The 26724-nt window shown below is 36.0% G+C and overlaps 5 protein-coding genes across 6 annotated transcripts; all 5 read left to right on the forward strand.

Annotated features, from left to right (window-relative positions):
- Positions 1-1367: 1367 nt before the first annotated feature.
- Positions 1368-4240, forward strand: LOC110630317 (UDP-glucose 6-dehydrogenase 1). Its single transcript, XM_021777752.2, has 2 exons — positions 1368-1523; positions 2475-4240. The coding sequence occupies exon 2, from the start codon at positions 2497-2499 to the stop codon at positions 3937-3939; it is 1443 nt and encodes a 480-aa protein (XP_021633444.1). The 5' UTR covers positions 1368-1523; positions 2475-2496; the 3' UTR covers positions 3940-4240.
- Positions 4241-8188: 3948 nt separating this feature from the next.
- LOC110630323 lies at positions 8189-12519 on the forward strand. Of its 2 annotated transcripts, none has more exons than XM_021777771.2 (3): positions 8189-8479; positions 9868-10013; positions 10463-12519. In XM_021777771.2, exons 2-3 carry the CDS (start codon positions 9878-9880, stop codon positions 11728-11730), a joined length of 1404 nt encoding a protein of 467 aa, XP_021633463.1. In that variant the 5' UTR covers positions 8189-8479; positions 9868-9877; the 3' UTR covers positions 11731-12519. The 2 variants fall into 2 exon arrangements, with proteins under 2 accessions (XP_021633463.1, XP_021633456.1); XM_021777764.2 differs by having other exon boundaries at positions 8190-8764.
- A 2009-nt stretch (positions 12520-14528) lies between these two features.
- Positions 14529-17878, forward strand: LOC110617038 (zinc finger RNA-binding protein). Its single transcript, XM_021759623.2, has 2 exons — positions 14529-15052; positions 16764-17878. The coding sequence occupies exons 1-2, from the start codon at positions 14705-14707 to the stop codon at positions 17319-17321; spliced, it is 906 nt and encodes a 301-aa protein (XP_021615315.1). The 5' UTR covers positions 14529-14704; the 3' UTR covers positions 17322-17878.
- Positions 17879-18165: 287 nt separating this feature from the next.
- Positions 18166-20223, forward strand: LOC110618620 (BAG family molecular chaperone regulator 8, chloroplastic). Its single transcript, XM_021761831.2, has 2 exons — positions 18166-19016; positions 19104-20223. Exons 1-2 carry the CDS (start codon positions 18378-18380, stop codon positions 19911-19913), a joined length of 1449 nt encoding a protein of 482 aa, XP_021617523.1. The 5' UTR covers positions 18166-18377; the 3' UTR covers positions 19914-20223.
- Positions 20224-21412: 1189 nt separating this feature from the next.
- On the forward strand, positions 21413-24403 carry LOC110619769 (pentatricopeptide repeat-containing protein At5g39350). Its single transcript, XM_021763320.2, has one exon. The coding sequence runs from the start codon at positions 21670-21672 to the stop codon at positions 23692-23694; it is 2025 nt and encodes a 674-aa protein (XP_021619012.1). The 5' UTR covers positions 21413-21669; the 3' UTR covers positions 23695-24403.
- Positions 24404-26724: the final 2321 nt, after the last annotated feature.

A 26724-nucleotide genomic window follows, 5' to 3' on the forward strand; every position in this document is an offset into this window, starting at 1 on the left:
GAAAAATAGAATTTTGTATTTACATGTGTCAGTTTTCTATTCTGAAAAAACAGTTTTCAGTTCTAACATTTAACTATAATTTGAAAAACAGTTTTAGGATGTTTTCTACTGTTTTTCTTTACATAATAATTTGATTTCTAGTCGTTTTCCAAATAGAAAACAATTACTTTTTCATTACAAAACATATATAATAATATTTTTATGACCAAAATTAAATAATTATTTTGAGAAATACTTAAATTAGTTATATTATTAAAAAAATATTAATACATTAAAAAAATAAAAGTACAACTAATTGAGTTTTAAAAATTTTAGATGATTTGTTTTTTATTTATGAAAGTTATGAATTTTTTATTATTTTAAATTTGAAAACGATTTTTCATTATTAACCTGTAAATATATTTTTATATTTTTAATTTAAAAAAAAAATAAAAATTACCGATTTCTCAGAAAATAAAAAATAGTAATATGTTTTTCATAAGTAAACACCCAATACCTCTCCATTTTTCCCAATAACACTAATAATAATAGCTAAATTAAATCTCTCATATGATTAGCGGCTAATCATTATCATGAACTTTTGAGAAATCATTATTGCAGTCCTAACTTCATATAGCAGCAAAGACGCTCAACATCTCCCTGAATCCTCAAGCAAATTATGCTTCGTTTTGAAGTTTTCTCTGCACATACCAGAAATTATTCTATTCTAAGCTTTTGTTTTACAGCTTTTAAATTTTAATTTCACGCACTCATGAGTTTAATTCTATAATAAGTGTATTGCAGCAAATCTGTAAGATCTTAAGAGATAAAATTTTATTTCCACACTAAAGGAGTCGTTGCCCATGGAATTGACTCGTTTACTTATTACACAATATAATTCACGTGTTATTTACCTTTCCTACCGTTCTTTTAGTAAACACTATTTGTAGTTTTATTTTGGGATAAATTCTCAAAACCTTATTAACGTTCCTATTTTTATAATTAAATAATTTTTTAAAAATAACTAAGCCTTTAAATTTATACAATTAAAAATTAAAAAAAAAAGAATACAAGCACACTGATCAACACTGAACAAACAGAGAAGGTTCACTGATCTGTGCTTTACAGATAGCCTCCCACCGTGTATTTTTCATTCCGACTCAAAAACGCGTGGAATTAAGGAACAATACAGCTCCGCAGTCCAAGGGCATTTTCGTAACTTAATTCATCAATACTACCGGCCAAATTAAAATTCCACGTTATCTTCACTTTTACCTTTCTACCCCTCCCCATCTCCACGACTCCACCCGACTGATGGCGGTGTTCAGGAGGCCTGTAGATTGAGAGCGCCACATCAACCGTAACAATTTGGTCATTTTATAATTAATACATTCCGATCCCAGATTTGAAGCCAGTATTTAAATCTCGACTCTGCTCTCTTTGCTTCGTGCATCTGCAACGACCCAAACGCGCTCTTGCAGATACGACCTTCTTCCATTTCTACTCTTCTTCTTCTCTCGCTCGATTTTGCATTGAATAAAAGCGTAAGTATTGCTCTCAGTTCTTAGACTGTTCAATTTCTTCAATTTCGATTTTGTTTCTTCTTCTTTGGTTGCTGATTCTCGCAGATCTGCTGGCATTTCTTTGTATTCTGTAACTGTGACTTCTGTGTTTATTAGTTGAGATTAGTAATCCAATTATGGTGTTAATTGTGGTATTCTAGATCTGATTCAAATGTCCAGTAGTTGATTTGCTGTTCATGTGCTTCTCTTTTGAGATTTGCAAGATCTATAGTTGTTTTTGTTTCAATTCTGCTGGATCTATCGCTTTGTTCGAGGATAATTTTATGATTTGGTTGGATCTTGACTTTTCTCAGCTTTAGTTATTTTATTGTGTGCTAACGGAAGGTTTCATTTTCTCCCCTTTTCCTCTTCAATTTTATTCCCTTTCAATGACGATAACTGAACGAACTATTAATTTGGATTTAGTTGTATTAGTTAGGTGTCTGGAAGAGGAAGCTTGAAAGAACAAGCATGATTTTTTGGTCGTGCTATTATCCATTATGGAGTCCATGTTGTGTGATCATCTGTAAAGGTTTCATTCATGTTCCGGTCCAGTATAGGGTCCAAAAGTCTAGATCTAGTAATGCTTCAAAGTACATATCTAAATTGATGGTAGAACAAACTATGGATACTCAATTTCTGTCTAGGATACAACTATCTGGTCAAAAAAAAAAAGGAGAGAGAGAGAGAAAAGGAAAAGAAAAGGAAAATTATAGTGTCCTGAGTATTCAAAAGTAAAAAAGTAAACGTTACTTGGCATTGATTTCTTCACCCATTCTGTTGGAACTTTGCAAAATCTATATCCATTCCCTTATTTGTTGTTGTATGCACGGACAGGTAAGTTAACTGTCATGGAGCATATTGGAAGCTATTCTGTGTATTCGTTTTCTTTTTCTTTTTCATCTCTCCTCATATAAATTTGCAATGTTTCAGGTTGTAAACTTTGAACAAGAAAATGGTGAAGATTTGCTGCATTGGAGCAGGTTATGTTGGTGGGCCTACAATGGCAGTCATCGCACTCAAGTGCCCATCAATTCAAGTAGCTGTAGTTGATATATCCATTTCCAGGATCAACGCATGGAACAGTGACCAGCTGCCCATATATGAGCCAGGCCTTGATGGTGTGGTGAAGGAGTGCCGAGGCAGGAATCTCTTCTTCAGCACTGACGTGGAGAAACATGTCTCAGAAGCTGATATAGTCTTTGTTTCTGTCAACACCCCTACCAAAACTCAAGGGCTTGGAGCTGGTAAAGCTGCTGATCTTACATATTGGGAGAGTGCAGCACGTATGATTGCTGATGTGTCAAAGTCTAACAAAATTGTTGTTGAGAAATCAACAGTTCCTGTTAAGACGGCAGAGGCAATTGAAAAAATTTTGACCCACAACAGCAAGGGGATCAAATTCCAGATCCTCTCAAACCCTGAGTTCCTTGCTGAGGGAACTGCAATCCGTGATCTGCTTAGCCCAGATAGGGTTCTCATTGGAGGAAGGGAAACCCCAGAAGGCCAGGCAGCCATCAAAGCATTGAAGGATGTTTATGCGAAGTGGGTACCTGAAGATCGCATTCTAACAACCAACCTTTGGTCTGCAGAGCTGTCCAAGCTTGCTGCCAATGCCTTCTTGGCTCAAAGGATCTCATCCGTTAACGCTATGTCAGCTCTTTGTGAGGCAACTGGCGCTGATGTTACCGAGGTGTCATATGCTGTTGGCAAGGATACTAGAATTGGTCCCAAATTCTTGAATGCAAGTGTTGGTTTTGGTGGGTCCTGCTTCCAGAAGGACATTCTGAATCTAGTTTACATCTGTGAGTGCAATGGCCTTCCTGATGTGGCGGAGTACTGGAAACAGGTCATCAAGATCAATGACTACCAGAAGAACCGATTTGTAAACCGTGTTGTATCCTCTATGTTTAATACAGTTTCAAATAAAAAAATTGCCATTTTAGGGTTTGCATTCAAGAAGGATACAGGTGATACAAGGGAGACCCCAGCAATAGATGTTTGCAAGGGACTGTTGGGAGATAAGGCCCGGTTGAGCATCTATGATCCCCAAGTGACTGATGATCAGATTCAAAGGGATCTTACCATGAAGAAGTTTGATTGGGACCATCCTCTCCACCTCCAGCCGATGAGCCCGACCACTGTTAAGCAAGTCTCTGTAGTTTGGGATGCCTATGAGGCAACAAAAGATGCCCATGGTCTTTGCATTTTGACGGAGTGGGATGAGTTCAAGACTCTCGACTACCAGAAGATTTATGATAAAATGCAGAAGCCAGCTTTTGTATTTGATGGAAGGAACGTTGTGAATGTGGAGAAGCTAAGGGAGATTGGTTTCATTGTATACTCGATTGGTAAGCCACTGGATGCATGGCTCAAGGACATGCCTGCTGTAGCTTAAAAGACAGGCTGGATGTGATTGGTTTGCTCATGTTGCGGGTCAACTGGTTGCAGTTAGAGGCTAGCAATTTGATTCGTTACTTTTTTTTTTTTTTTGGAAGTATTGTTATTGTTTCTTGCTTTCCAAGGTTGCTGGGACAATTGGGATGACTTTCATGTTGGAAGCAGGAGGCTTTATGTTTTGCCATACCTTACATTGCATTCAAATATATCTCTTGTTACTGGTATTTGTTCTTAGAAAACTTGATCTGGCTTGTATGTGATTTTATGTTCAATAAAAATTAGACGGTGAATTCCAGAAAGGTGGGAAACTTTTGTCTTTGCTTCTGTGTCCTTTTTGTCTTGTTGCCTAAACTTTAGAGGGTAAATAATTATGGATATTTGGTATTTTATTAAATTTAACTACTTAAAACTTATCTTTTGAGAACACAATAAAAACATTTGAGTATTTTGTAAATCAAGTTATTTTTATTACTAAGAGAAAATTGTTAATTTTGTCTTAAATTTTTATAGTATTTAATTTATATAAGATTTCATTAGTATTTTTTTTCTTTAACGAAAAAGATTAAAGGATTTCATATTATAAAATGCAAAAACTTTTCAATTGGACAATAAAAATAGGACAATAATTAATTTTAATAAAATATAATAATCTAATAATAATTTACCTACGCACAAACTGAAAGGAGAGGGTGAAGATGTTGAGGCAGGGTCCTCTAGCCAGGCTTTTTTCCAATTTAGACGCAACCTATAGAGGCCTCGGACTGGAGAATGTGTTATACAGGTGCTAACAAGATTGGGCTGTAATTGAATATTTTTAGAGGCTACTAGGATGTTAGCTGCCAGTACCTTCGCGGAAATTATTATAACTGAATCCATTAATACATTTAATATTTGAATATGTCTTAAATTTAATTACAATGTACAATTATTTCAATTTATTTCAATAATAATAATAATAATTATTATTATTATTATTATACGAAAAATATCCAGACATTTATTTAATTTTATAAATTTTTTATTAATTTATATAATTATAACTTAAAAAATTATATTATATTTTAAAATTTTAATAATTATATAAAATATTAAATTTCATATATTTTATATATAATATGTGTAAAAAATATACATATTATAATAAAAATCCATACTTTTATGATAATTAATTATGATAAATTAAATGAGAAAATTTTTAAAATGGAAGAAAAGGAGAAAAAAGAAAGAAATTTAGAAAAAAGAAGAAAAATGAAGAGGAATGAAAGAAAATGAAAGAAAAAGAGAAGTTAAAACAGTGAAAAGGATAAGAAAATGAAAGAAAGTAAGAGAAATGAAAGAAAATTAAGGAAAATAAGAAAAAAAAAAGAAAAAATGATAAAATAGAGAAAATTGAAGAAAATGAGATAAAAATTAAAAAATAAGGAAAAAGGGAATAAAAGAAAAAAGAAAAAAAAAAGAGAAAATGGAAGAAAATTAAAGTAAATGAAAGAAATAAGGGAGAAAAAACGAGAACAATGAAAGAAATGGGAATAAAATGAGAGAAAAAAAAAAGAAAGGGAAAATTAGAGACAGAAAAAATAATTTATAAAGAATAAAAATAAAATGAGGAGAAAGGGAGGAAAAGGAGAAGAGGAAACATAGTGCCTAGCTACCTAACTATGTGAATAGTAATAGATTAAATTTAAAAGAAAAATGCGAAATTTTAAAATAAAAATGTGATATTTTTATCTAAAATTTAATAATAAATTTTAAAATCCATTACTCAATAGTAAATAAGTAATTGATTTAGAAACAAACTCATTCTATTACATATTTAGAAAAAAAAAAGCATAACCTTTTCAAGAATAATGATGCAATATTTTTTTCAATAATTTAATATTCATTATTAAATCCATTTTGCATATAATTTTAATGCTTCCAAATTTAATACTGAATTGTTTAGTCGGTTACTAAATGGAAATGAATTCCGATTTAATATTAATTTAATAAAAATTTTAAAATTTTTTAGTAAATTTATAAATAATTTTAATTTCTATAATTTAATAACGAATTTCAACATATTATTAAATTTAATAATAAATTTTAAAATTCGTTACTAAATTATGAATTCAATAAGAAATTTTCATACATTACTAATTAGTAACAATTTATACTTAATTTTCTAAAACCCATTACTAATCTAATAGGTTTTTCGTAGTGATTTTGAAAAAAAACTGCAGAGAAGCACTAGAAAAAGCATTAAGGGAGGCAACAAGAGCACGAAGAAGACAAATAATTAAACTCCATAACGAAAGCAAACTTCACATTAATGGTAGAGTTACCTAGAAATTGACCCTAAAAGCACAGCAAGACCTAGGATGAAAACATAATGAAGCACAGGAATAACTTTTGCTTCTTCTCTGAATTGGATACACGACCATATCCACCATAGAGGGGAGAAAACATAGGGCATCTCTCCTACAAAATTGAGCAGTACTATCACCATTATTGAGCAATAGCCACATCCGTGTAAAAGCAGACATATATAATTTAATTCAAGGGTGGGATAAAAGAATATGTATTCTATGCTAGAAATGGAATGGAATGAAAGTTTCAAGTTAAATGTTGATGTTGCATTATTTCTATATCAAATTATGAGAGTGGATTGTATCTTAAGGGATGAAATGGTGAGTTTATTGTAGCACGTCAATATCGAATTCTTAGTAATTTTGATATTTCTACTGCTGAGACAATAACTTTTAGAAAAATTTTAAGTTGGTTCTCGATTCTCGATTATTATGGAGTCAGACGCTCAATTTTTTGTTCGAACTATAACTGATCCCAATTATCAAGATTTGTCATTATTTGATAATATTGTTTTTTATTATAAGTCTCTTATCTCAGAAATGATTTCTATTTTTATTAATTTTATTCTTAGATCTAACTATGGTGTAGGTTATAGGCTTGTTCGAGCTAATCATGGTATTTCGGGTCTATTGAATTCTTTTCCTCACCTCTTAATTATATTTCTGCGTTGATCGTTCTTAAAACTTAACAAAATTTATGTTTTATTAAAAAAAAAAGTTTAAAAAATAAACAAAAACGGTAGATAATAGTAGAGAAAAGAAGGAAGAAAAAAAGTTTCTAATTTAACCTCAATATTAATAATAGTATGAAGGTAAAAACGGTAAAATAATTTTTATTCTAACTAAATATATAGTTTAATTTTTAATTTTTATTTAAAAAAATAATTTATATTTTAATATTTCGATTCTTAATTTTTAACATTTAACTTTTATAAAATATAACCATTTAATTTTTAAATGTACACTTTAAAATTTTAATGGTTAAATATTTATATTTTATTTAAATATTAAATAATTATAGTTTATAAAATTTAAATGTTAAATGTTACTAGAGAAAGAAAAAAGAAAAATATATAGGCTTGAAACACGTTAAAAGAATGTTTTTCTAAAAGCAATATTTGCAGCCTCTTTCACTTGAGATTGCTGTGGGATTAAAGCAAATAGCTTTAGTGGATATGACAAGCCTTAGGATTTCTACACCAAGCAAATAGTGAATAAAATCAATTAGGAAAGCAATAAAAATTAAAATTTGGAAGTTATTAAAACTAAAGTAGTTACCAATTTAAATGAAAGTACATATCCTTTCATTTAAGACATAACTTCCTATTTTGAAATAAAAAACTACCATTTAAAATTTTGAATTGATATTCAAATAATTTTTAATATATTTATAAATGTTAAAGATCAAAAGTTAATAATAAAAAAAATTAAAATGCTAACTAATTTTTAATATAAGTTATAAATTATATGGAAAAAAATATATTTTAGTATATTATATTTTCTCACTTTTCACAATTAAAAAATTAAAGTGTAGTTTTCCCAATTATATACTTCGCCTTCTATTTTTGCAAGCATGAGGGACAAAAACATGCTTTTAGCCATCAATTAATCGTCATAGTTATCATACACCTAACCAAACATGGCCTTGCTCTCTCTGCACAAACAACCAAACTATTTCCACGTGCCATTATTGGAACACCCAAATGTCCATTCACTATCTTCCACGTTTCAAAAAGAGCTTGACCTCATCGAAGTTTCTTACATCAACATTAACCTCTGACAAGCTCATTTCCTAATTTGTCCTCAAGATCCCAGAATCCTGAAATGGCAATTCACGTAATTATAACGAGATTCTTTCCCCTTTTGGTAATTCAGTTGTATCCACGTAGCCATTGAGTGCCAATGGTTTCCATCCTCGGATCACCGAACGCACTCCTCAAATTTCCTTTAAATCTGACCCTCACTTTACCAATTTCTTCCCAAATCTTCAGACATTGCAATCAGAAATTCGTCTTGTCGCTGTCTCTGTTCTTCAATCTGATCTTCTTTTGCTTCGATTCGCTTTCTTCTCTCTATGTTGATACTAAATTTATCTTTCGACGGGCCTCGGATTCATTTCTAGGGTTAGGGTTTTCAGGTCCTCAATAATTCTGCTTTTTCAAACCGGAGTTTTCGTTCGATCTCTAAATCTAGGTGTGTATATTTATTTTTTTGTAGGGTCGATTCATCTGGGTTGGTCTAAATTATTTGATTTTAAAGTTTTGGAAATTATCGTTCTATGGAATTTGTTTTCGATTCAATTTGTATACAGGGAGTGACGTCGTTGAATTTGTTCTGATTCCTGGGAAAGGGTGTTTAATTTTCATAAAAATTAGGGATTTAGAATTTTGATTTTGTGAATTGAATTTGTACATTGTAACTTCATCGTCCCCTCGCCGATCCTGTGAATTTATCGATTTTCCGTCGGCAATTATTTAGGTGAGTTCAAGCTCTTCTATGAACTCTTCTGGCTGAAGCATGTGATAATATTCTTATGATTATCTGTCAAGTGATTAATTTGATTATATATGTATTTTTTGTCATGTGTTATCTTATATGTATACACTTTCTGTAAATAGAAGTTGAAGGAACAAAGAGGGAACATATTGACAATGTAATTAAGATGAATTAGGGAGTTAGGAAATGGAATTCATAGGATACATATGGGATGAGCACCATATACATTGTTAAATATTGTGCCATGTGTGAGCTCTCTTCTACTGTTTCTTTTGCCCAAGGAAGTACTACAGGTACTTTGTGTCATTGTTTTGATGTGTCTTGTGAGAGTGAGGGGCTGTTTGGCATTGTTGTAGAGCTCAAGAAAAGCACCATTTGAATCTACTAATTAGAAGATATTAAAAATTAACTGTAAGTTATTTTTACATGTTTTAGTTGAAGCTTAAAGAAGTTAAATTAACATTATTTTTCAATGACATTTGAAATTATGCTTTTTAAAGAAGTACATTTGAATCATAATAACAAGCTACAATTTTACCGTTTATCTCTTCTTTTTCTGTTTTATGTGTAGATGATTTTTTTTTCTGGCTAATCTAGCTGTTCGTCAATCTGCTTAGATGTAGGGAAGTAATGTGTTGCAAGTAAGGAAAATCAATTTTTAGTGCTTTTGCTGAAGCCAATTGATACAAGGAGTCTTTTGCAAAATTAGATGCTAATTGTCTTTTGTCGTAGTGGCAAGTGTTTGGAGAAATCAATCAAGTTTTCATAATATACTTTTGTCTTTAATTGTTGATACCTATTTCTATTTGAGGATACACAGTTTGTCTTGAGATGGTTATGTGGTACACGATTTCTATTGCCTTCTAAAATCTTTTTATTTTATATTATAGTTGAAATAGAAAATGTAAAAAATTCACTTTTCATGAACTTTGTAAACTGCATTCTCTTCTCTTTGCTACCATCATATTGATCCTTTTGTAGATGATGATTCTTTATTATATTACAATGTATTTTACTTTTCATTTTTGTTTTTCTTTGCTAATTCATAAAAGAAAATTCAGAATAGAAATCATTTTGACTTGCAGGTAAAAGAAAATGATTCAAAAAAGGCCTTTTGTTGATGATGATTCTTATGAGCTTGCTTGCAAGCACCCTAGACACCTGGAACACATTGATCAACTTACTCTAATTGCTTCTCTTAATGATTCTCACCCAAAAACAACTACTTCAGGTAACAAATAGTTCACAATCTCTTTAAAGGGTTGCTTAATTTCTTTGGATGGAGAAAGGAGTCATATTTTTGCTATCCTTTAAATTTAGCCATAATGTTTAGCCAATGCTCCAGCTTTTTTCTTCAAATGATTTACCCTAGCCTACTTCACTTGACATGGAAATTGTCCTTTTGATATGCACACACGGGCTCACATATATATATATATATATATATATATATATATATATATATATATATCAGATTGCATTCAGCTGACTGCTTTACTGGTTTCATTTGATGTTACAGTTGATATGGCTTTATGGTTTTCTGTTCTTACAGATCTTTCATGTGTATACTGAACTCTGTTTCCTCTTCACATGCATATGTTCCAGTAATTGCATATGATGGTTTAATTGAATAATCTTCAATATTCTAGTTCTTATAGTTGACACATTCTTATTTTGAAGATGGTGGTAACAGTCTCAGTAGCTGTCAAACTGTTGGGAGGTCTTCATACGAGCCAGTGATAGCGGTCTCAGATGACAACAACAACTTTGAAAGTGGTGCTTCTGGCTGTTTTCCCCATTTTCTATGGATTGACAATGGAATTCTTGAAACAGATAATCTCTCATTTTTCCCAGAGTATTTTGATCACGGACACCAGCTAAGGGCTTTACTTCAGCCTGATGAGGTGTTCTCATCTTTTGACTATCCTTTATGGAAGCCAGTTTCAATTGGTCCAGAGCATCAAGCTATTGTTCCAGAGTGGGAAGGTCCAACCACCTCTTCTAATCAGCTGGACAAGTCCAATCCTCAAGTTTGGCGTGCAAAATCATCCAAACCCGGTATCATAGTTGATGATGGTTACGAGGAGAGGATGATGGGTGTTTGTGTTGTTCCTATGCCTGATTTGGAAGCATATGTAACCCATTGCTGTCAGGACATCACAACTGTCTGTAGTTGCCTTGATCAGGGATCTATTGAATGTGTAAAACAGCACATTGTGGAAGTTAGGCAGAAACTTAGGGACGACCTTGGGGAGGAAAAATTTGAGGCGCTGGGTTTTTATGATATGGGGGAAGAGGTAGCAAAGAAATGGACCGAAGAGGAGGAGCAAGTCTTCCATGATGTTGTCCTATCAAATCCCGCTTCACTGGGCAAGAACTTTTGGGACCATCTGGCTGTAGCATTCCCTTCCCGAACAAAAAGGGAACTGGTCAGTTATTATTTCAATGTATTCATACTTCGGATACGTTCTGAGCAGAATAGGTTAGAACCACTAGACATTGACAGTGATAATGATGAGTGGCAAAGAAGTGAAGGTGGAATGGAAGAGGGAGATGAGGATTCTGCAGTGGAATCTCTGAGTGGAAAAGATGCCCCAGCTTATTATCAGGAGGATCATGTAGATGATTGTAATGAACACATTGAGGATGAGTATGAGGATGAAATTGATGCTTCCAAAGAGAGCGCTGATGACGATGTTCAGATACATGCAACTGATGAGGAGTATGAGGGAGATGTAGATGATATTGCAGAAGCACATGCTAGTAATTCTATCAATGTTGGCGGTGGTAATGGTGGCTTTGAAATTTTCAAAGGGATTCCCAGTAACAAGAGGGATGACTTTGATATTGAAGATGATTCATGTACATCATATGAGTATCAGAGAGACAATGTTGATTCCCGTGGCCCTCTTGATGTTGTAACTGATGGGAGACACTCTGGTCAATGAGTGATCCAATTAGGGAGCAGGCTATTGATGGTCGGCGAGAGGATGCTGGGGATGTGTACAATTAATTTCCTTGCTATTATGCTTGGACATACTATCCTTTGCGAAGGAATTGATGCTCACACATCCACAATTTTATGGAAGGGGCTTCGTGAAAGCTAACTGGGCTACTTTTTGCTGCCAAATTATGTTGGAATTTTCACGGGTGGGCCAAAGGAACTCTCAATGGAAATTCACCAAGCTGCAGTTTGCTAATCTGTTTGGCATTACCTGAATATTTTTTTTCAATCATTTAGATCAGTCTTCTGGAAGCAAGTATCCTTCAAAGTGGAAAACTCGATCAGGAGGCCACGGGAGTAAGTTGCATCTCAAAGAGGTTCACATTTCCCCTTCACATGTTCTTTGGTGTTTTCAACGTCAACGTTGATCCAATATCTCATTCCCTTTTATCCTCTATTTCTGGAAATATGATGCCAAATTGCCAATGTAACAGGTTGGCAGTGGCATTCTTTAAAAAGAAAAGTTGGCAGTGGCGATAAGATGATTTCTTTCTTTTTCTTTTAATTCTTTTTTTTTAATAGGAAAATTTTGTTAGCTTTTGCTTATTATAAGCATGAGGGATTTGGAGTCTCGTCTCCTAATGTGTAATTTGTTCCTATTTGAACTAAAATTGCTAGTGAAGAGAAGAGAAACACTGCACAAGGATTTATTGGCAATTTCATGTACTATACTATTTAATAGTTGTATGAATTAGGGCTGATGCCTTTATATGTTATTTGATTTTATTTATAATATTATCTAAATTGTATTTATTAAACTTCATTTTTTAAAATTATAACGAAAACGGTTTATAAATATTTAATTTATTAGCGAAACTATGTACTTTCTACATATGGTAGACAATGCATGGAAGCAGTTCACGTCATTTGTATGTATGTATAATAAATAGAAACTATTATTGTGATGATTGCATGTTCATGGTGATTCAAGGAAATAATCAGAAGATAGGTTTAGGTAATCACGGCCCGGTTTTGGGACCTGATCGATACTAATGATGATTCTTTTTTTTTTTGAATTATTTTTTTTTATAGAAATTAATCATGGCATAGAAGTTTGGTGATTTAGCAATCAAATTGCTAGTGATATCATGATTTAAGAAAATAAATTAAATGCACGAGATACCTGTCTCATAATCTATAATGTGAAAGAGTGAGTTAAAAAATTCGATAGTTCCTTTAGGAATTCTAAATAGGTCATCAATTTAACGGAGTTTATTAAACTTGGATTAGAATTAAAATTTAATATCTTATAATTGAAGTTACTCTTATTTTTATTTTCAAAAGTCGAATTAGCTAAATCTTTTGTTAAGTGGATAATAATGTATAGCACAAATTACTTTTAATAAATGAGATAAATTACTTTTAATAAATGAGATGAGATTATGTAAATTTTTTTTTACTTGTCTAATGGAAATGGAAGGATCTTAGGAGGTCACACGGGGGTTCACGCCGCTTGAGATTCAGGTAAAGAAGAGGTTAAGTCTGAAAATAACAGCATGGGTAATGAAGGTTATGGCCTAAGAGAAAACCCCAATAAATCTTGGAAATCCTCAGGCTTTAACCACAATGATATTGTCTCCGTTCAAGAAAGTTTGGAATGTAGAGTACGCGGCAAACAATTTAAGTTTGTTAGATATCTCCATGGTCACGTGAGGCATCGCTCGGTGTCTAAAAGGAAAGAATTCGCTGCAAAGAATGTGGGAAAGGGTTTCAGACACAAAGATCTCTCACTGGCCACATAAGGCTTCACTCTAAGAAGTATAGGGTCCCCAGAAGTTAGATCCTTGTGCTTCAAATACTTATGCTTTAGATACTAAGAATAAGACTTCTGAATGTAGTGAAATGAAGGTGATATTATTTTTTGGAGTTCCCATTAAGAATTTCTTTTGGGAAGTTGATTCCAACAAGTCAAAACTGGAGAGTGAAATCTAAATTGCTCGTGGGATACTGATATTGAGAAGGCAATTCATGATGAAATGAATAACAGCGCCCCTAAATCAGAACCAAGTCAAGAGCTCACAAAAGAAGTTGGACTAGATTTTGCTTGTGTAGGATATGTAGAAATGCACTCCAAGCAATAAAGCTATTCTTGAAGCTTTTGTGATACTAGAAATGGAAAGGATTCTTCTACTGAGATGATATGCTTTATTTCAGATTTTGATACTGTAGATGATTCTAAGACGAAGAGCCAATTCCAAAGCAGGATCCTTCTATATGTCCCTTGTGTAATGTTGATATTAAAACAGTTTGCCATGTTTTATTACATTGTCCCTTTGCTCAAGTATGTCGGAGAGCTCTGGGAATTTCAAGATTGGGACAAGAAGGACCTTTTCATGGCTGGTTTATTATGTATGTGATGAATCTTAATGGCACAAACTTTCAGCAAGTCTTGATGTTGATATGGGCAATATGAAGGAGACGAAATATTTTAGTTTGGCAAAGGAATCATCTGTTGATCAAGTACTTCAAATGGCACGACCAGGTTCCATGCACAATTGCAACACCCAAATAATTATTCCAGTACATCTTTCTCACACCCAGGGCGTTGGACTTGTCCCTTTGCACCTATGCTAAATTGATGCATTTATAATTGTTAACTAGGGAAGAAGTGGAAACATTGCAGTGAGATGTACATGCATAATAGTAATGATCTCTTTTTTAAAAAAAGAAATGGATATTGGAAACATTTGTGAGACGTGTAAAAAAAGGGAGCTTGTAAAGTTGGGCCCAGTTTATACAAACCCAAAGTGAGAGAAGACTTGCGAATATCTCGCGTAAAATAAAGCAAATTTCTTCTTCCTCGTTGGCTTCTGTAAGCTCTCTCTTTCTCTCGCTGGACTGAACCAACAACCATCAGGGAAGAGGAAAAATCAATGTATATGTGAAATTTAATTTCAGGATTACAACCTCCGCCTGAAATGAACCCAATCCCTAACCCTTACCCTAACCCTATCCCTAATTCTAATCCACCACCCATTGACCCTTATTACTCCTCTTATGCCCAAAACCCCAATACTCAATTCTCTCTTCAGCCACTCCATTATGTCTATACTAATCCCTCCGATGCCGCTTCCTCCGCCAACGCGCTCAGACCACCTGGAGTGGACTCCTACCCCTCCCTAACCTCTTTCCCACAACCCAACCCCCTCTCTTATGTACAAGCTGACGCCTCTGGGTACTATTTGGATCCCAATTTGCAGATTTGGGCTGCCAAGGAGGCCATCCAGCAGTATGGTACGGACCCGGCTGGATATGGAGGCGCTGTTGTAAGTGGTTGGTCTTCTTTTTTTTTTTTCTTTTCATTTCTTTTTTTCTTTTTCCTTTTCAGAAATGGAAAACTTGGAATGAAACTATAATATTTAGTTACTGTATAACCGGAGATTCTGTCTATGTCGGAATATTCCGATAATTTCACCAGTCTCGGACCAACGTGATCATTTTATGTCGCACCAGTTGATTATAAAAGAGAAATGCTCTGGCCTTAACTGAGTCAGCTTGGGTTTCTTTCTCATGCAAGTGCTGGGGGGAGCAATTAAGCGAAGATGCCACTGAGCATCTGTTTGGTAGGGCGTAATGTGATACAAATTAATCAAATATTCTATTGAATTCAATAAAATATTTAATTATATTACATTCCATTGAGAGTTTTCACTGTAAAGTTTTGGGAGTCGTTGAGGATATGGGACCAAACTTATATATAGTGCCGCAGAAAGCTATTGAAAAATCTCATGTGGACAACCCTGGTCATAATTTTACGATTGTACTTATTTTTCTCACTAAAATACAGTGATGAATAGATTGTCTTTTTGTGAACACAATTTTAGAATCCAGTAATGAACTTGAAGAGAACAATACCATCGTACATAATATGCTATTTTCCCTTCTAAGGATGTCATCAGTGAAGAATAATAATAATGCCATTGCCGTGTCATTTTTAAGTTAATACTGGTTTCTATCCTTGCAAGAAATTCTGGATGCTATAATTTGGCAGTGATGTTCTTGCCGTATCCCCACCCTAGTAAAATGCTTTCATATGCAGTAAGAATGCCATTGCCATGGCAGGAACCTTTGTAATTACTAAACTTTATAATAAAATTCTAAAATGTGCACTTGATCTTTTATTGCACTCATTCAGAGAAATTTGAAATGTTTTATTCTAAACTAATTATACCGCAGAGGAGTAAAACTAACTTGTTCCAACTTACAACAAAGCAAAACTAACTTGAACTGGGAAAATAGTGGGGTTTGGCATGTTTTATCCTAATCCATTTAACCCAATGCAAGAGACGGGCTTCTGTTGAGTAGAAAATGTCACTTCCTAACTCTGCATTTGGCATTTGCATATCTTTTAATTGGAATCATTTATTTCCCATGTTACTGAAGTATTGTGGATTCTACTATGAGTAGCTTTTGAGAGGTGATATGGATGTGTGAGAACACGTGGAGTACCTGGACAAATGCATCAATACATAGGACATATTATGGTGAAAATAAGCAGTGGGACGGCTTTCTGTGTTGGGTTAATTAATCCAACATAAACCTATGGGGGGGAGCAATTTGGAAAAAACAGTAGTTTCAGGCAGTAAGAGATGGATGAAGAAGTGAACTGGTTATGATATTGACTCTGGTAGAATACTGGCATAATATTGAGACAGCTAAAACAGAGACTACCTCAAGAGAGGTAATGGAAGAAGGTGATCCGTGAAGCTGACTTCAAATTGATTTCTGATCTAGAATTAGTTCAATACTTCAATCAAGTTGTATTTGGGAGGTGATGTAGTTGTTATTGTTTCAGTGATTTTGGGATCAGTAGATGCATGCTTCTACTCTTTTGCTCATGCACATGTTGAAATTGAGCGCCAGATTGTTTGCTGTCAAACATCATTATGTTTCTATCTATTTGCTCTTTTTTTTTTCTTTTTTTTTTGGTGTTTTTCCATTATAATCTATTCATTAATTATTCTCTTGTATCTTCAGGCTGTCATGATACCTCAAGGGGCAACTGAACAGTTGGCCGTTGCACATCAAGAGTCCACCGTGTGGACGAACTTAGCATTTCAGCTTCAGGGAAATGGAGCTTTGAAGAAACACCAAAAGAAAACAAAGGTTGTTCAATCTGCTTATTGCGAAGTTTGCAAGGTAGACTGTAACAGCAATGAAGTACTTGACCAGCATAAATTGGGAAAGAAGCACAGGAAAAACATGGAGAAATTACAAGCGGCTGCTGCAGGCCCCAGTGCTTCATCAGTGTCGTGTAATCTAATTATTGGGCCAAAGGAAGACCCGGATAAGGTCAAAGTTGGCAATGGACAAAAGGGACAAAAGGGAAAGAGGAAAGCAGCTGCACCAGCAGAAGATTTAGAGACAAAGAGAAGAAAAATTGTTGAAGGTGGGGCAGCAGCAGAGGCAATCAGAGTATGTGCAATTTGTAATGTGGTTTGCAATAGTGAGAATGTGTACAATTATCATCTCACTGGACGCAAGCATGCTGCAATGCTGAAGAAACATGGAGTAAGAATGGTTTCTGCCTCCTAAAATAAAATATCTGGAATTTGGCAAAGCTAGCACTCCTGTGATTTTCAGTGCTTACTATGTCCATATTCTAATTGGAAGATGTTACCTGTTTTGCATTGGTGCTGTTTTAGAGAACAAACTTTCGTGCAGAAATTTGAGGAATGTTCTTGTTGACTCCCTAGGACGCATTCATTGAAGTTAAAAGCTTCTGGCCTTCATTGAGAAATCTCAAGCTAATCCTACCATCCTATACAAATAGCCATTACCTTCGAGGAACATATGTGAATCACTGGCACAGCATGGGAGACCGAGAATCTTGTGCATACCAGGTGTAGGTTTCAATTTTACTTCCCCCTTTTCCATTGTTTTTAATTGTTATCTATTAAATGGTATTGTTGCTAGTTAATTTGTATCAGTTGGAAGGGGTGTGAGTGTCATCATCTGTATGAGACAGGCCTATTTAAGATTGTGCCAGTCAGAGACTCTCAAGTTAATTTCAAACAGATCAAGTTTACATTTGGTTAGGAATTTAGATGTTTCTTATTTTTCTTTTTTATGTGACAGCATATTTATCTCTCATCTTTACTTGGACAAAGATTAAAGAACATCCTATTATCACATTAACTTTCGAAAAGTGGGGTTAAGTGACTGTTGCAATTACTAGTTGACGTTGTTATGAGGCTTTTTTTATATAAATATCGAAGATGAATTTATGTAGTATTTTGATTTTTTTAAATTTATTAAGTACCTCTAATCATAAATCGCCCGTATATATGAGAAATGAAAGAAAATAGCATTTTTTTCAAACTTTTTTTTTTTTTAAGAAAAAGGTGGTCTGATAAATGAAAAGAGAGAAGAAAATCAATTCAATTCTTCAAAGCTTATAAAACCACGTGACAACTCGGATCAGCGCACGTGGATTTTTGGCAGAGCGGCATGCCTTGCCGGTCCGCTCGGGATTTTTGCTGATCCAATCGCATAAAATGCCACTTTATCCTCACTTTCACTTACTTCCCTCGCAAAACCCTCACTTTCTCCTCCCCATTTCCACTCCACATCCCTTCACTAGCAAACAAAATGGCTTCTCGCCATCCTCATACTCCCCTCCACCACCACTGCCAAAGCCCTTCCCCAATCACGGCCACCTCCACCACCACCACTTGCTGTTGCAGCTGCCACTACAACCATTGCTGCATCCATCCTTCACCACCAACACAACAGTTACCGATTGACCACCCACTTCTCCGTGCTCTTGGCTCTCTCCTTCAACAGCAGCAGCTACCCAATCCTTACCCTCCCTGCTGTAACAAACCTCATACCCAGAAAAGTAATCTCCACAACATAGATTTTCACACACAAGATCTTCGTTTTCAACACTTGGGTGGTGACCAACAAACTCAGTCTGTTCTCTCTTCTCTTCTTGAACGAATCAACTTTCTCGAATCCTCTCTTCACCGTTTTTCTACTTCTTCTGCTTCGAATAATTATTGTCATTCATCGTTTTCTCTGAGAGAGGCAGCCGCTCGCGTTATTCAAACCCATTTCCGTGCCTTCCTTGTTCGTAGATCAAGAACCCTAAGTCATCTCCAGGAGCTCGCATTTATTAAAGCCAGCTTCAACTCCCTCAAATCCTCTATCTCGAATAAAACCCATTTCAATTTTGAGGTTATTTCCCACAAAGCCATGGACTTGCTGGACAAACTTGACTCTATTCAGGTACATCACGCACCTTTCGTTCTCCACTTTTTCCAGTTTTATATAAATATATTTATTATTGTGGTTCTCAGTGGCTTCTGTTTATAGGGCGGTGATCCTATGGTCAGAGATGGTAAAAGGTCAATGAGCCGAGACATAGTGAGATTTTTGGAGTTCGTTGATGGGCTTTCAGCTATGAGGTATGGATATTTGTATAAACCTGCAAAAAACGTGAGATTTATTCGGAATAGCAACAAATCTAGGGCTTTGAATGATACTACAGCATGTAGAGAGTTATTTGGACATCCAAAGGAAACAGTGAGGAATGGCAGAGTTGAAAAGATTCGTGGGTCTTATAAGATTTCTGGTTATCATGAGGAAGATGTGGAGCTTGAGGGGTTTCAGCAATTCATTGATAATGAAGATTATGATGATGAAAGCCCCAAGTTGTTCCCAAATGTAAATCAAGGTGTTTCCGGAGTTAGAAATGGAGTTTTGATCAAAAGCAATGCTGGTAAACCTAGAGTCAAGAAAACTGTCAGCTTTTCTGAGAATGGGAATGTGTATAGGATTATCAGTGACAACCATGAGTCAGTTTTAAATGGAGATGGTAGTTTCACTGAGGGGAGCGATTCCAGTGATGATCATGGAGAGACTATGGATTACAATGAAATTGAAGGGAGAAAAGGGATCTCTAAAGGTATTGTGGATGATGAAGTTGTTAAGGATGAAAAAGCAGCATCTACACAGAGCAGTGGTGGTGAGAGGAATCCTACAAGGAATGCAAGGAGGGGCAGTGACTCTGAAAATCATAGGCTGTGCCAGGATGAATATGGAAATCTGCTTTGTCAGGATGAATATGGAAATCTAGTTTTCTCGGCTCCTGCGCCGGTGAAGATGGAATCCAGAGCTGCTTGATGATGAGAACAGATAAAATAGTTAAGTAGGACCATTTCTTGGGTTTGCATTATCAAAATCTTGCAAATTTTAATGGATTTGTAGTACCATTCCGCATTGTTTTTCCAATTGTCAATCACTCAGTTGCTGGTAGAGATCAAGAAATTTTCCAGGTAGGATGTGTAGGTGGAGGGCTGTATCTGGTGGGTAACACTACTGATTGTAGGCCTTTCTTCATTTATATGGGACTGTGATTGTAATTTGCTACCTGCTTACCTTCAACCAAAGTTTTTGACGTTTAGTGAATGATGAGAACTCTTGTTAGTTGTTACATTTGTTGTATATACGTCGTCATACTTTATCTGAACTATATTTATAACAGCAGCGATTGTTGGGAATTTAGAGCACCTTACAAAATTTATGTTCTAAAATTCCTTTCTTGCTGGAGATGATATAAATCACAGGGAATCACTTTTCACAGCTTGGTTCCCAGTACTTATGACGCAGATATAATTACCAATGATGGTAAGAAATACAATTACAGATTTTCAGGTAAAACAAATCCATGGAAGTGAGTTATTGAAAGAGTTGACAATGATGAACTTATAAAATTGCAATCTGAGAACTACAAAGATTTCATAATATCAAGTCACAACAGCAGAGACCAGAAAAGAAAAAATGGGAACAAAGCTGTGGATCAGCTGCATAGGAAAGCTTCTGATTTTCATTGTTCTACGTAAAAGAAACAACTCTGCATACGTCAATAGTAGTTTCTTAAGTTTAATAAAATATCATCTACACTTGAATATATTGAGCTCACCAGTGAAATGTTTTGGTCCAAATCCTTCAAGCACATGCAAGCATGGATGACACTGAGAACGAGTGAAGTAATTTTCTCGTGTAAATTTCTGCTGCTTGCTTTCCCATAGGAAGCGGTACCTTGAATATATGTTTTAGTGTAAAAACACTCAAATTCTGCCTTTTTTCATATCAATCTTCCAAAGCCTTTCTCATATTACTCAGCAAAATCTTGTAAGGTAGTCCTTGCAATCACATAACCATCAACGCTCTTCCACTTTGCTGCGCAGCATACATGCCTGCAAAGAATGTGCATCTTATATAGACTGGGAGTCTGGGACCCGTAACTTACGGTCAGTCCTCAAAGATTAAACTTATCAAAGGAGGAGCTGCCGAGCAGATTCAAACTTTTCATGTCTCAGTTTTATTTATGCACATTTCAAATTCCACTTGAGATGTCGTCGAAAGCAATGCACGTCCATTTCCTTTGGCGTTTTGCTTATGATGTGCCACTTGCCAGATACATTCAGTAGAAGCAAAGTAAATACCATTTTAGGTATTAAATTACCACTTTGCCAATATGATTACTATTTTCGATCATATCACTCGCTGATGCAGAAGCGTCTCACCCTATCTCCCAGTTCCTGAATGGGCTGCTTAAACTGTTCTTTAAATCAAATCATTCCTTGTGAAGTTATAAATTAGTTTGGCCAGTTTATAAATCAAAGTAAAATAAATTAAAATGATCAAATTTTATTGATAGGTTAAAATTACACTATAAGCAAATTAAATTAAAATTAAAAAATGTAATTAAAATAACTTGGCAAACGTCTTGTCGTTGGAAGTGTTCATAATTTATATTTTTAAAAATTGGAGATTGAAATGGTTCTCCTTCACAACTTCGCTCAAATTGCCCGCCGTATTTATGTCCTCCGGCCCAAGCCAACGGTGACTTTCGAAATACGGTTAAAAGGAGTTCATGAATGGCCGCTCTCAAACTCTATCCAAAACCAAGCATTTGCTTGCCGCCTCAAGAACCCAATACCTATCTCTTCTAAAGCATTATGCACCCGCTCGATCCCTTACCAAGACTAAACAACTCCATGCTCTCACCATCACTGCAGGCGTCCTCTCCTCGCCGGGCTCCGCCCGCCTTCGCTCAAGCCTCGCTGCTGCTTATATGCATTGCGGGTATGTCCCTCACGCTCGCAAGTTGTTCGACGAATTGCCTGAACGAAGTGCACTTTTATACAATAACTTGATGATTATGTACGTAAATAATGCATTATATCTTCATGCGCTGAAAGCATTTGTTGAAATGCTTCAATCGGGATGCTGCGCGCCTGATAACTATACGTATCCTATTGTTATCAAGGCTTGTAGTGAGCTTTCAATGCTTGGATTGGGTAGAGCGGTTCACGGGAAGATAGTGGTGTCCCTGTATGGTTCGCACACCTATGTGCAGAATTCCTTACTGGCAATGTATATGAATTGTGGGAAGAAGGAGACAGCACAGAGAGTTTTTGATGGGATGAGAGAGAGGAGTGTGGTGTCTTGGAATACTATGATTAGCGGCTATTTCAAAAATGGATGTGCCAAGACTGCTTTGATGGTTTTTAACCAGATGGTTGATTTTGGGGTTGAGATTGATTGTGCTACTGTGGTTTCTGTGTTGCCAGCTTGTGGATATTTGAGGGAATTGGAGTTGGGAAGAAGGGTTCATGGATTGCTGGAAGATAAGGGTTTAGATAAGAAAATAGCAGTGAGGAACGCATTGGTTGATATGTATGCGAAATGCAGTAGCATGGCTGAAGCAAAGTTGGTTTTTGATAGGATGGATGAAAAGGATGTGATCAGTTGGACTTCCATGATTAATGGGTACATTATAGATGGTGATGTGAGAAGCGCCTTGATGCTTTGTAGGATCATGCAGGTTGAAGGGATAAGACCCAATTCTGTGACTATAGCCTCGGTTCTTTCAGCTTGTAATGATTTGAGGGATGGTCGTTGTTTGCATGGGTGGACAATAAGGCAAAATCTTGATCCAGAAGTTATTATACTTACTTCATTGATTGACATGTATGCAAAATGCTGCCGTGTGGACCTTAGCTTTGCAGTCTTCACAAGAACTTCAATAAATAGAACAGTTCCATGGAATGCTATGCTCTCTGGGTGCATTCATAATGGTCTTGAAACTGAAGCAATAAGACTTTTCAAGCAAATGCTAGTGAAGGGAGTTGAACCAGATGGTGCAACAATGAACAGTCTACTTCCAGCATATGGCTTTCTTGCTGATTTACAGCCATCGAAGAACATCCATGGTTACCTAACAAAATCTGGTTTTCTTTCAGGAATAGAAGTTGCTACATGTCTGATTGATATATATTCCAAGTGTGGAAGTCTAGAATCTGCTCATCAGTTATTCAATGCTATTCCGATAGATGTCAAGGACATTTTTGTCTGGAGTGTAATAATATCTGGTTATGGAATGCATGGTCATGGTGAGACTGCTGTTTCACTTTTCAGACAAATGGTTTGCTCTGGGGTGAAACCAAATGAAGTTACCTTTACTTCTGTATTGCATGCTTGCAGTCATGCCGGTTTGGTGGATGAGGGCTTGTTTTTGTTTGAATTCATGATCAAAGACCATGAGATACAACCTACTGATGACCACTTCACTTGTATTGTTGATCTGCTTGGTCGTGCAGGTCGACTAGATGAAGCATGTAATCTTATTAGAAGAATGCCTTTTGTACCTAGTCATGCTGTTTGGGGGGCACTGCTTGGTGCTTGTGTAATACATGGTAATGTTGAAGTGGGTGAAGTTGCAGCACAACATGTTTTTGAGCTTGAGCCAGAAAACACGGGAAACTACATACTGCTGGCAAAACTTTATTCTGCAGTTGGAAGATGGGAAGACGCAGAAAACGTGAGACATATGCTGAATGACATAGGATTAAGAAAAGCACCAGCCCATAGTCTGATTGACGCTATAAATATTTGAAATGGGAACATTTTGTTAATCAAATAGAAAAACCATCAGCTTGCTATGGTGTTCGTGCATAGATGAATATATGCTCCATCCAAAGCCAGGGCAAACTTCCATATTGAAGAACATATGATCTTGTAATCACGTGTCATTATAAAAGTTTTATTGAACCAAAGGAGCTATCTGAAGGTGGATCGAACTTAAAAATTCATGTGAGATCAAGGAATGCGTTTCTATTTAGCATATGATTGTGGTGAATCAGATATTTCAATGGTGCAATGCAAGTGCAGAAGCATCCATTGGTCAAACATATTAGCAACATTTGCTGAAGCAATTCATGTTTATCTTTTCCTTCAACTACTTTTAATGTCTGGAACGGGTTCCTCACTTATATTATTATAAACAGGACCGGTTTGAGCGGAAGCATGGGTGATTTTATAGAATGTCTAGACAACTTGAGTCTGGGTAAGTAGATTGCATGATATGCTTGTTGAGCAGGATTTGACCATGTTAAATTCATGCGGATTAGCTGTCTCAATATGTTGAGGTGATTTATACCATATATAGATCTCATCATGATAAAGTTGATGTGAGCACCCTGCAGGTTTCAACTTACCGATTTTCCTTTATTTTTATTCCAGCGCCCCTGCCTTAATTACTTTGGGAACTGAAATGTATGTCAAGTATTCTTACAATATATCTGCTTATGAACCTCTTTTTTTCCTGTTTTTAAATAAGTATGCATGTCTTCATAGAGTATATATGTTTTTGTACCATATAATAACTTGACAAAATGAAATCATACTTTTGAATGTCATGCTTGTTTTGGAGGTATTTACTAGAAACAAACATGGAAGTCAAGATTACATGTTAGAGATGAACATGTTTGGATTTAAACCAAACCATAGCATTGTTCACCTCTTAAAAAGATGGTTTTGCTGACATAATTAGGGATGTAAATGGGTAGGATACGAAATTGAGAGTGATGATCTGAGATCCAATAGAGTAGGGTTTTACAAGGGTTTTTGTATTAAAAGATAAAACTTAAACTTTCTGGGGGGGTTCCCCCTTTTATCCATTTCGCTATGCTTGCTGATGACGTGTAAAGGCCTTTCCATGATTGGGACACGCGTCTCTGACATACAGATTCGGGTGTACAAGGGTATCAGCAGCCTGCTTTATGCGTAACGGCCTCTGATTCTCCTCGTGCGTACGTTCGAGCGGATCTGCTAGGTTGTCCTAGTATGGCTCTGGATACTGGGCTGGGCCGAGAGTCGGGCCGGACGCTGAGTCTGAGAGGAGAGGGCCTACTAGTCACGGACTGGGCCGTTCTAAGTGAAGAAGCTTGGTTGAGCCCGGCCTTGAAGGTGGCACGAACCAGGCTTGTTTCGTGTAGCAGGTGTGTGGGCCTTTGCAAGATGGGCTTTTGGCTATGATCCAGGCCCTGGGCCAGGATGGAGAAATCCAGCGGTCATCAATTGCCCCTTCACCTTCTCGGTAGTTATTGCCCCTACTGCCGAGGGGGTGAATATCAAGAACCATTATGACCGCGCCTGTTCGTGGTCAGGTGCCTTAATAACATTCTTTCATCTTTCTGTCGTTGTGCAGTTTCCGAGTCCTATCTGCTCTTTCCCTTTTCTGGCTTTTCTTCATTCTTCGTGTTCTTTGCTGTCTTTGTTTTCCTGTCATCATTATCTGGACATGTCCTTTCTTTCCTTTTCCCTGACTATCTTTTAAAATTCTGACACCGTTAGCTTAGAGCATAGCTCTGCTCCGTGCTAAGGTCTCAAGCTCTGGATGTATATCAACGCTAGCTTTTCTTCATTCTCAAATCTTCTGCTGGAACAAGAGGTTCTTCCTTTCCGTTTCTCTGCAAAAGATCCATTTGACGCCTTCTTCAAACGAAATGAGGTGAGTTTGAGTTTGCATTGCTTTGTTGCCCCAAAGGTTGATCTTGCTTTTATCATCTTGATGGAGAATTGTTTCTGACTTGTCTCTGTTTTGAAACTTTTTGCAGTACCTGAGATAAGAATGGGTCAGTTCAAAATTCTTGAAAATTTGATGTTACCTCTAAGGAGTCTGGACGATGCTTCGGAGATCCTGCTGGTAGGACGGCCGATGTATGGGATTATTCGGCAAGCTATGGAAACTGTTTTACCCAGGTTGTCTGGCCGGCCTCCTCCTCAGTTTGCTGTCCGAGCTCCAAAGAGGTTCTGGGCCGATGAAAGGTCTGCTCCTTCTTCCGAGAAGAAAAAGGAAATTTCCTTAATGCCCCCGTCGCCTTCTTTTGATATAAATGGAAGTGGAGAGAATGATCAACTTATTGTTCCCTTTGATGTGAAGTACCAGTATTATGCAAGACTTTGGTGTGAAGTACCAGTATTATGCGGGACTGAGATCTGCTGCGCTCAGTCAAGCTTATGGCGATACCTTCGAATGTATGCTCAGCGATCTCCTTGGAGCCGTAACTTGAAAGCTCGTGTTTTCATGGTACATACGGACAAGCTCGGATATTATATCCTGTCCGTATGCATCGTGAATCACATCTGGGCAATCAGGGTGTCGACCTATTATAGGGGAACAGTGAGAAATACTTATGGGAATCAACTTGTTCAATTCCCCTATGATAGCGAGACAGATCTTGGCCTTTTCTGCCAAACTCACATTCCGAGCTGCGAGAGTTCTTCCGAGCTGAAGATTAGAATAGTAGGATAGGTGGTGAAATATCCGGACATGTAAATCCCTTAAGGATAGTCTTCCATTCTGTAATGTAGGCCCGGACATGTAAATCCTTTAAGGATAGTCTTCCATTCTGTAATGTACTTTTCCTTTAATGAAATTCTTGTTTTCCGTTCATACTTGAGCTTATTCTTTTCTTTGTTGTGGATGAAGTATTGGTACTGTTCTCTTCGTAGTTTTAACCAACTAAACTTTGTTTCGTTTCTTCCGAGCTGAACTGACCGTACTTATGAACTCTCGCTTTTAATCAATGAGCCGAGCTTTGGACCTACTTAGCCAACTGGGAGGTCAGTTTGCTTTTCCGAG

Source organism: Manihot esculenta, chromosome 1 (assembly GCF_001659605.2).
Source record: "Manihot esculenta cultivar AM560-2 chromosome 1, M.esculenta_v8, whole genome shotgun sequence".
NCBI lineage: Eukaryota > Viridiplantae > Streptophyta > Magnoliopsida > Malpighiales > Euphorbiaceae > Manihot > Manihot esculenta.

What these genes read in the sequence shown, in the direction of transcription:
- LOC110630317 (XM_021777752.2), top strand. Translation starts at nt 2,497, where the DNA reads ATGGTGAAGATTTGCTGCATTGGAGCAGGTTATGTTGGTGGGCCTACA.
- LOC110618620 (XM_021761831.2), top strand. Translation starts at nt 18,378, where the DNA reads ATGGCTTCTCGCCATCCTCATACTCCCCTCCACCACCACTGCCAAAGC. An exon ending in ACAAACTTGACTCTATTCAG is followed by an intron (nt 19,017 to 19,103) that starts GTACATCACGCA and finishes TTCTGTTTATAG; the next exon opens with GGCGGTGATCCTATGGTCAG.
- LOC110617038 (XM_021759623.2), top strand. Translation starts at nt 14,705, where the DNA reads ATGAACCCAATCCCTAACCCTTACCCTAACCCTATCCCTAATTCTAAT. An exon ending in CTGGATATGGAGGCGCTGTT is followed by an intron (nt 15,053 to 16,763) that starts GTAAGTGGTTGG and finishes TTGTATCTTCAG; the next exon opens with GCTGTCATGATACCTCAAGG.
- LOC110619769 (XM_021763320.2), top strand. Translation starts at nt 21,670, where the DNA reads ATGAATGGCCGCTCTCAAACTCTATCCAAAACCAAGCATTTGCTTGCC.
- LOC110630323 (XM_021777771.2), top strand. Translation starts at nt 9,878, where the DNA reads ATGATTCAAAAAAGGCCTTTTGTTGATGATGATTCTTATGAGCTTGCT. An exon ending in CCCAAAAACAACTACTTCAG is followed by an intron (nt 10,014 to 10,462) that starts GTAACAAATAGT and finishes CTTATTTTGAAG; the next exon opens with ATGGTGGTAACAGTCTCAGT.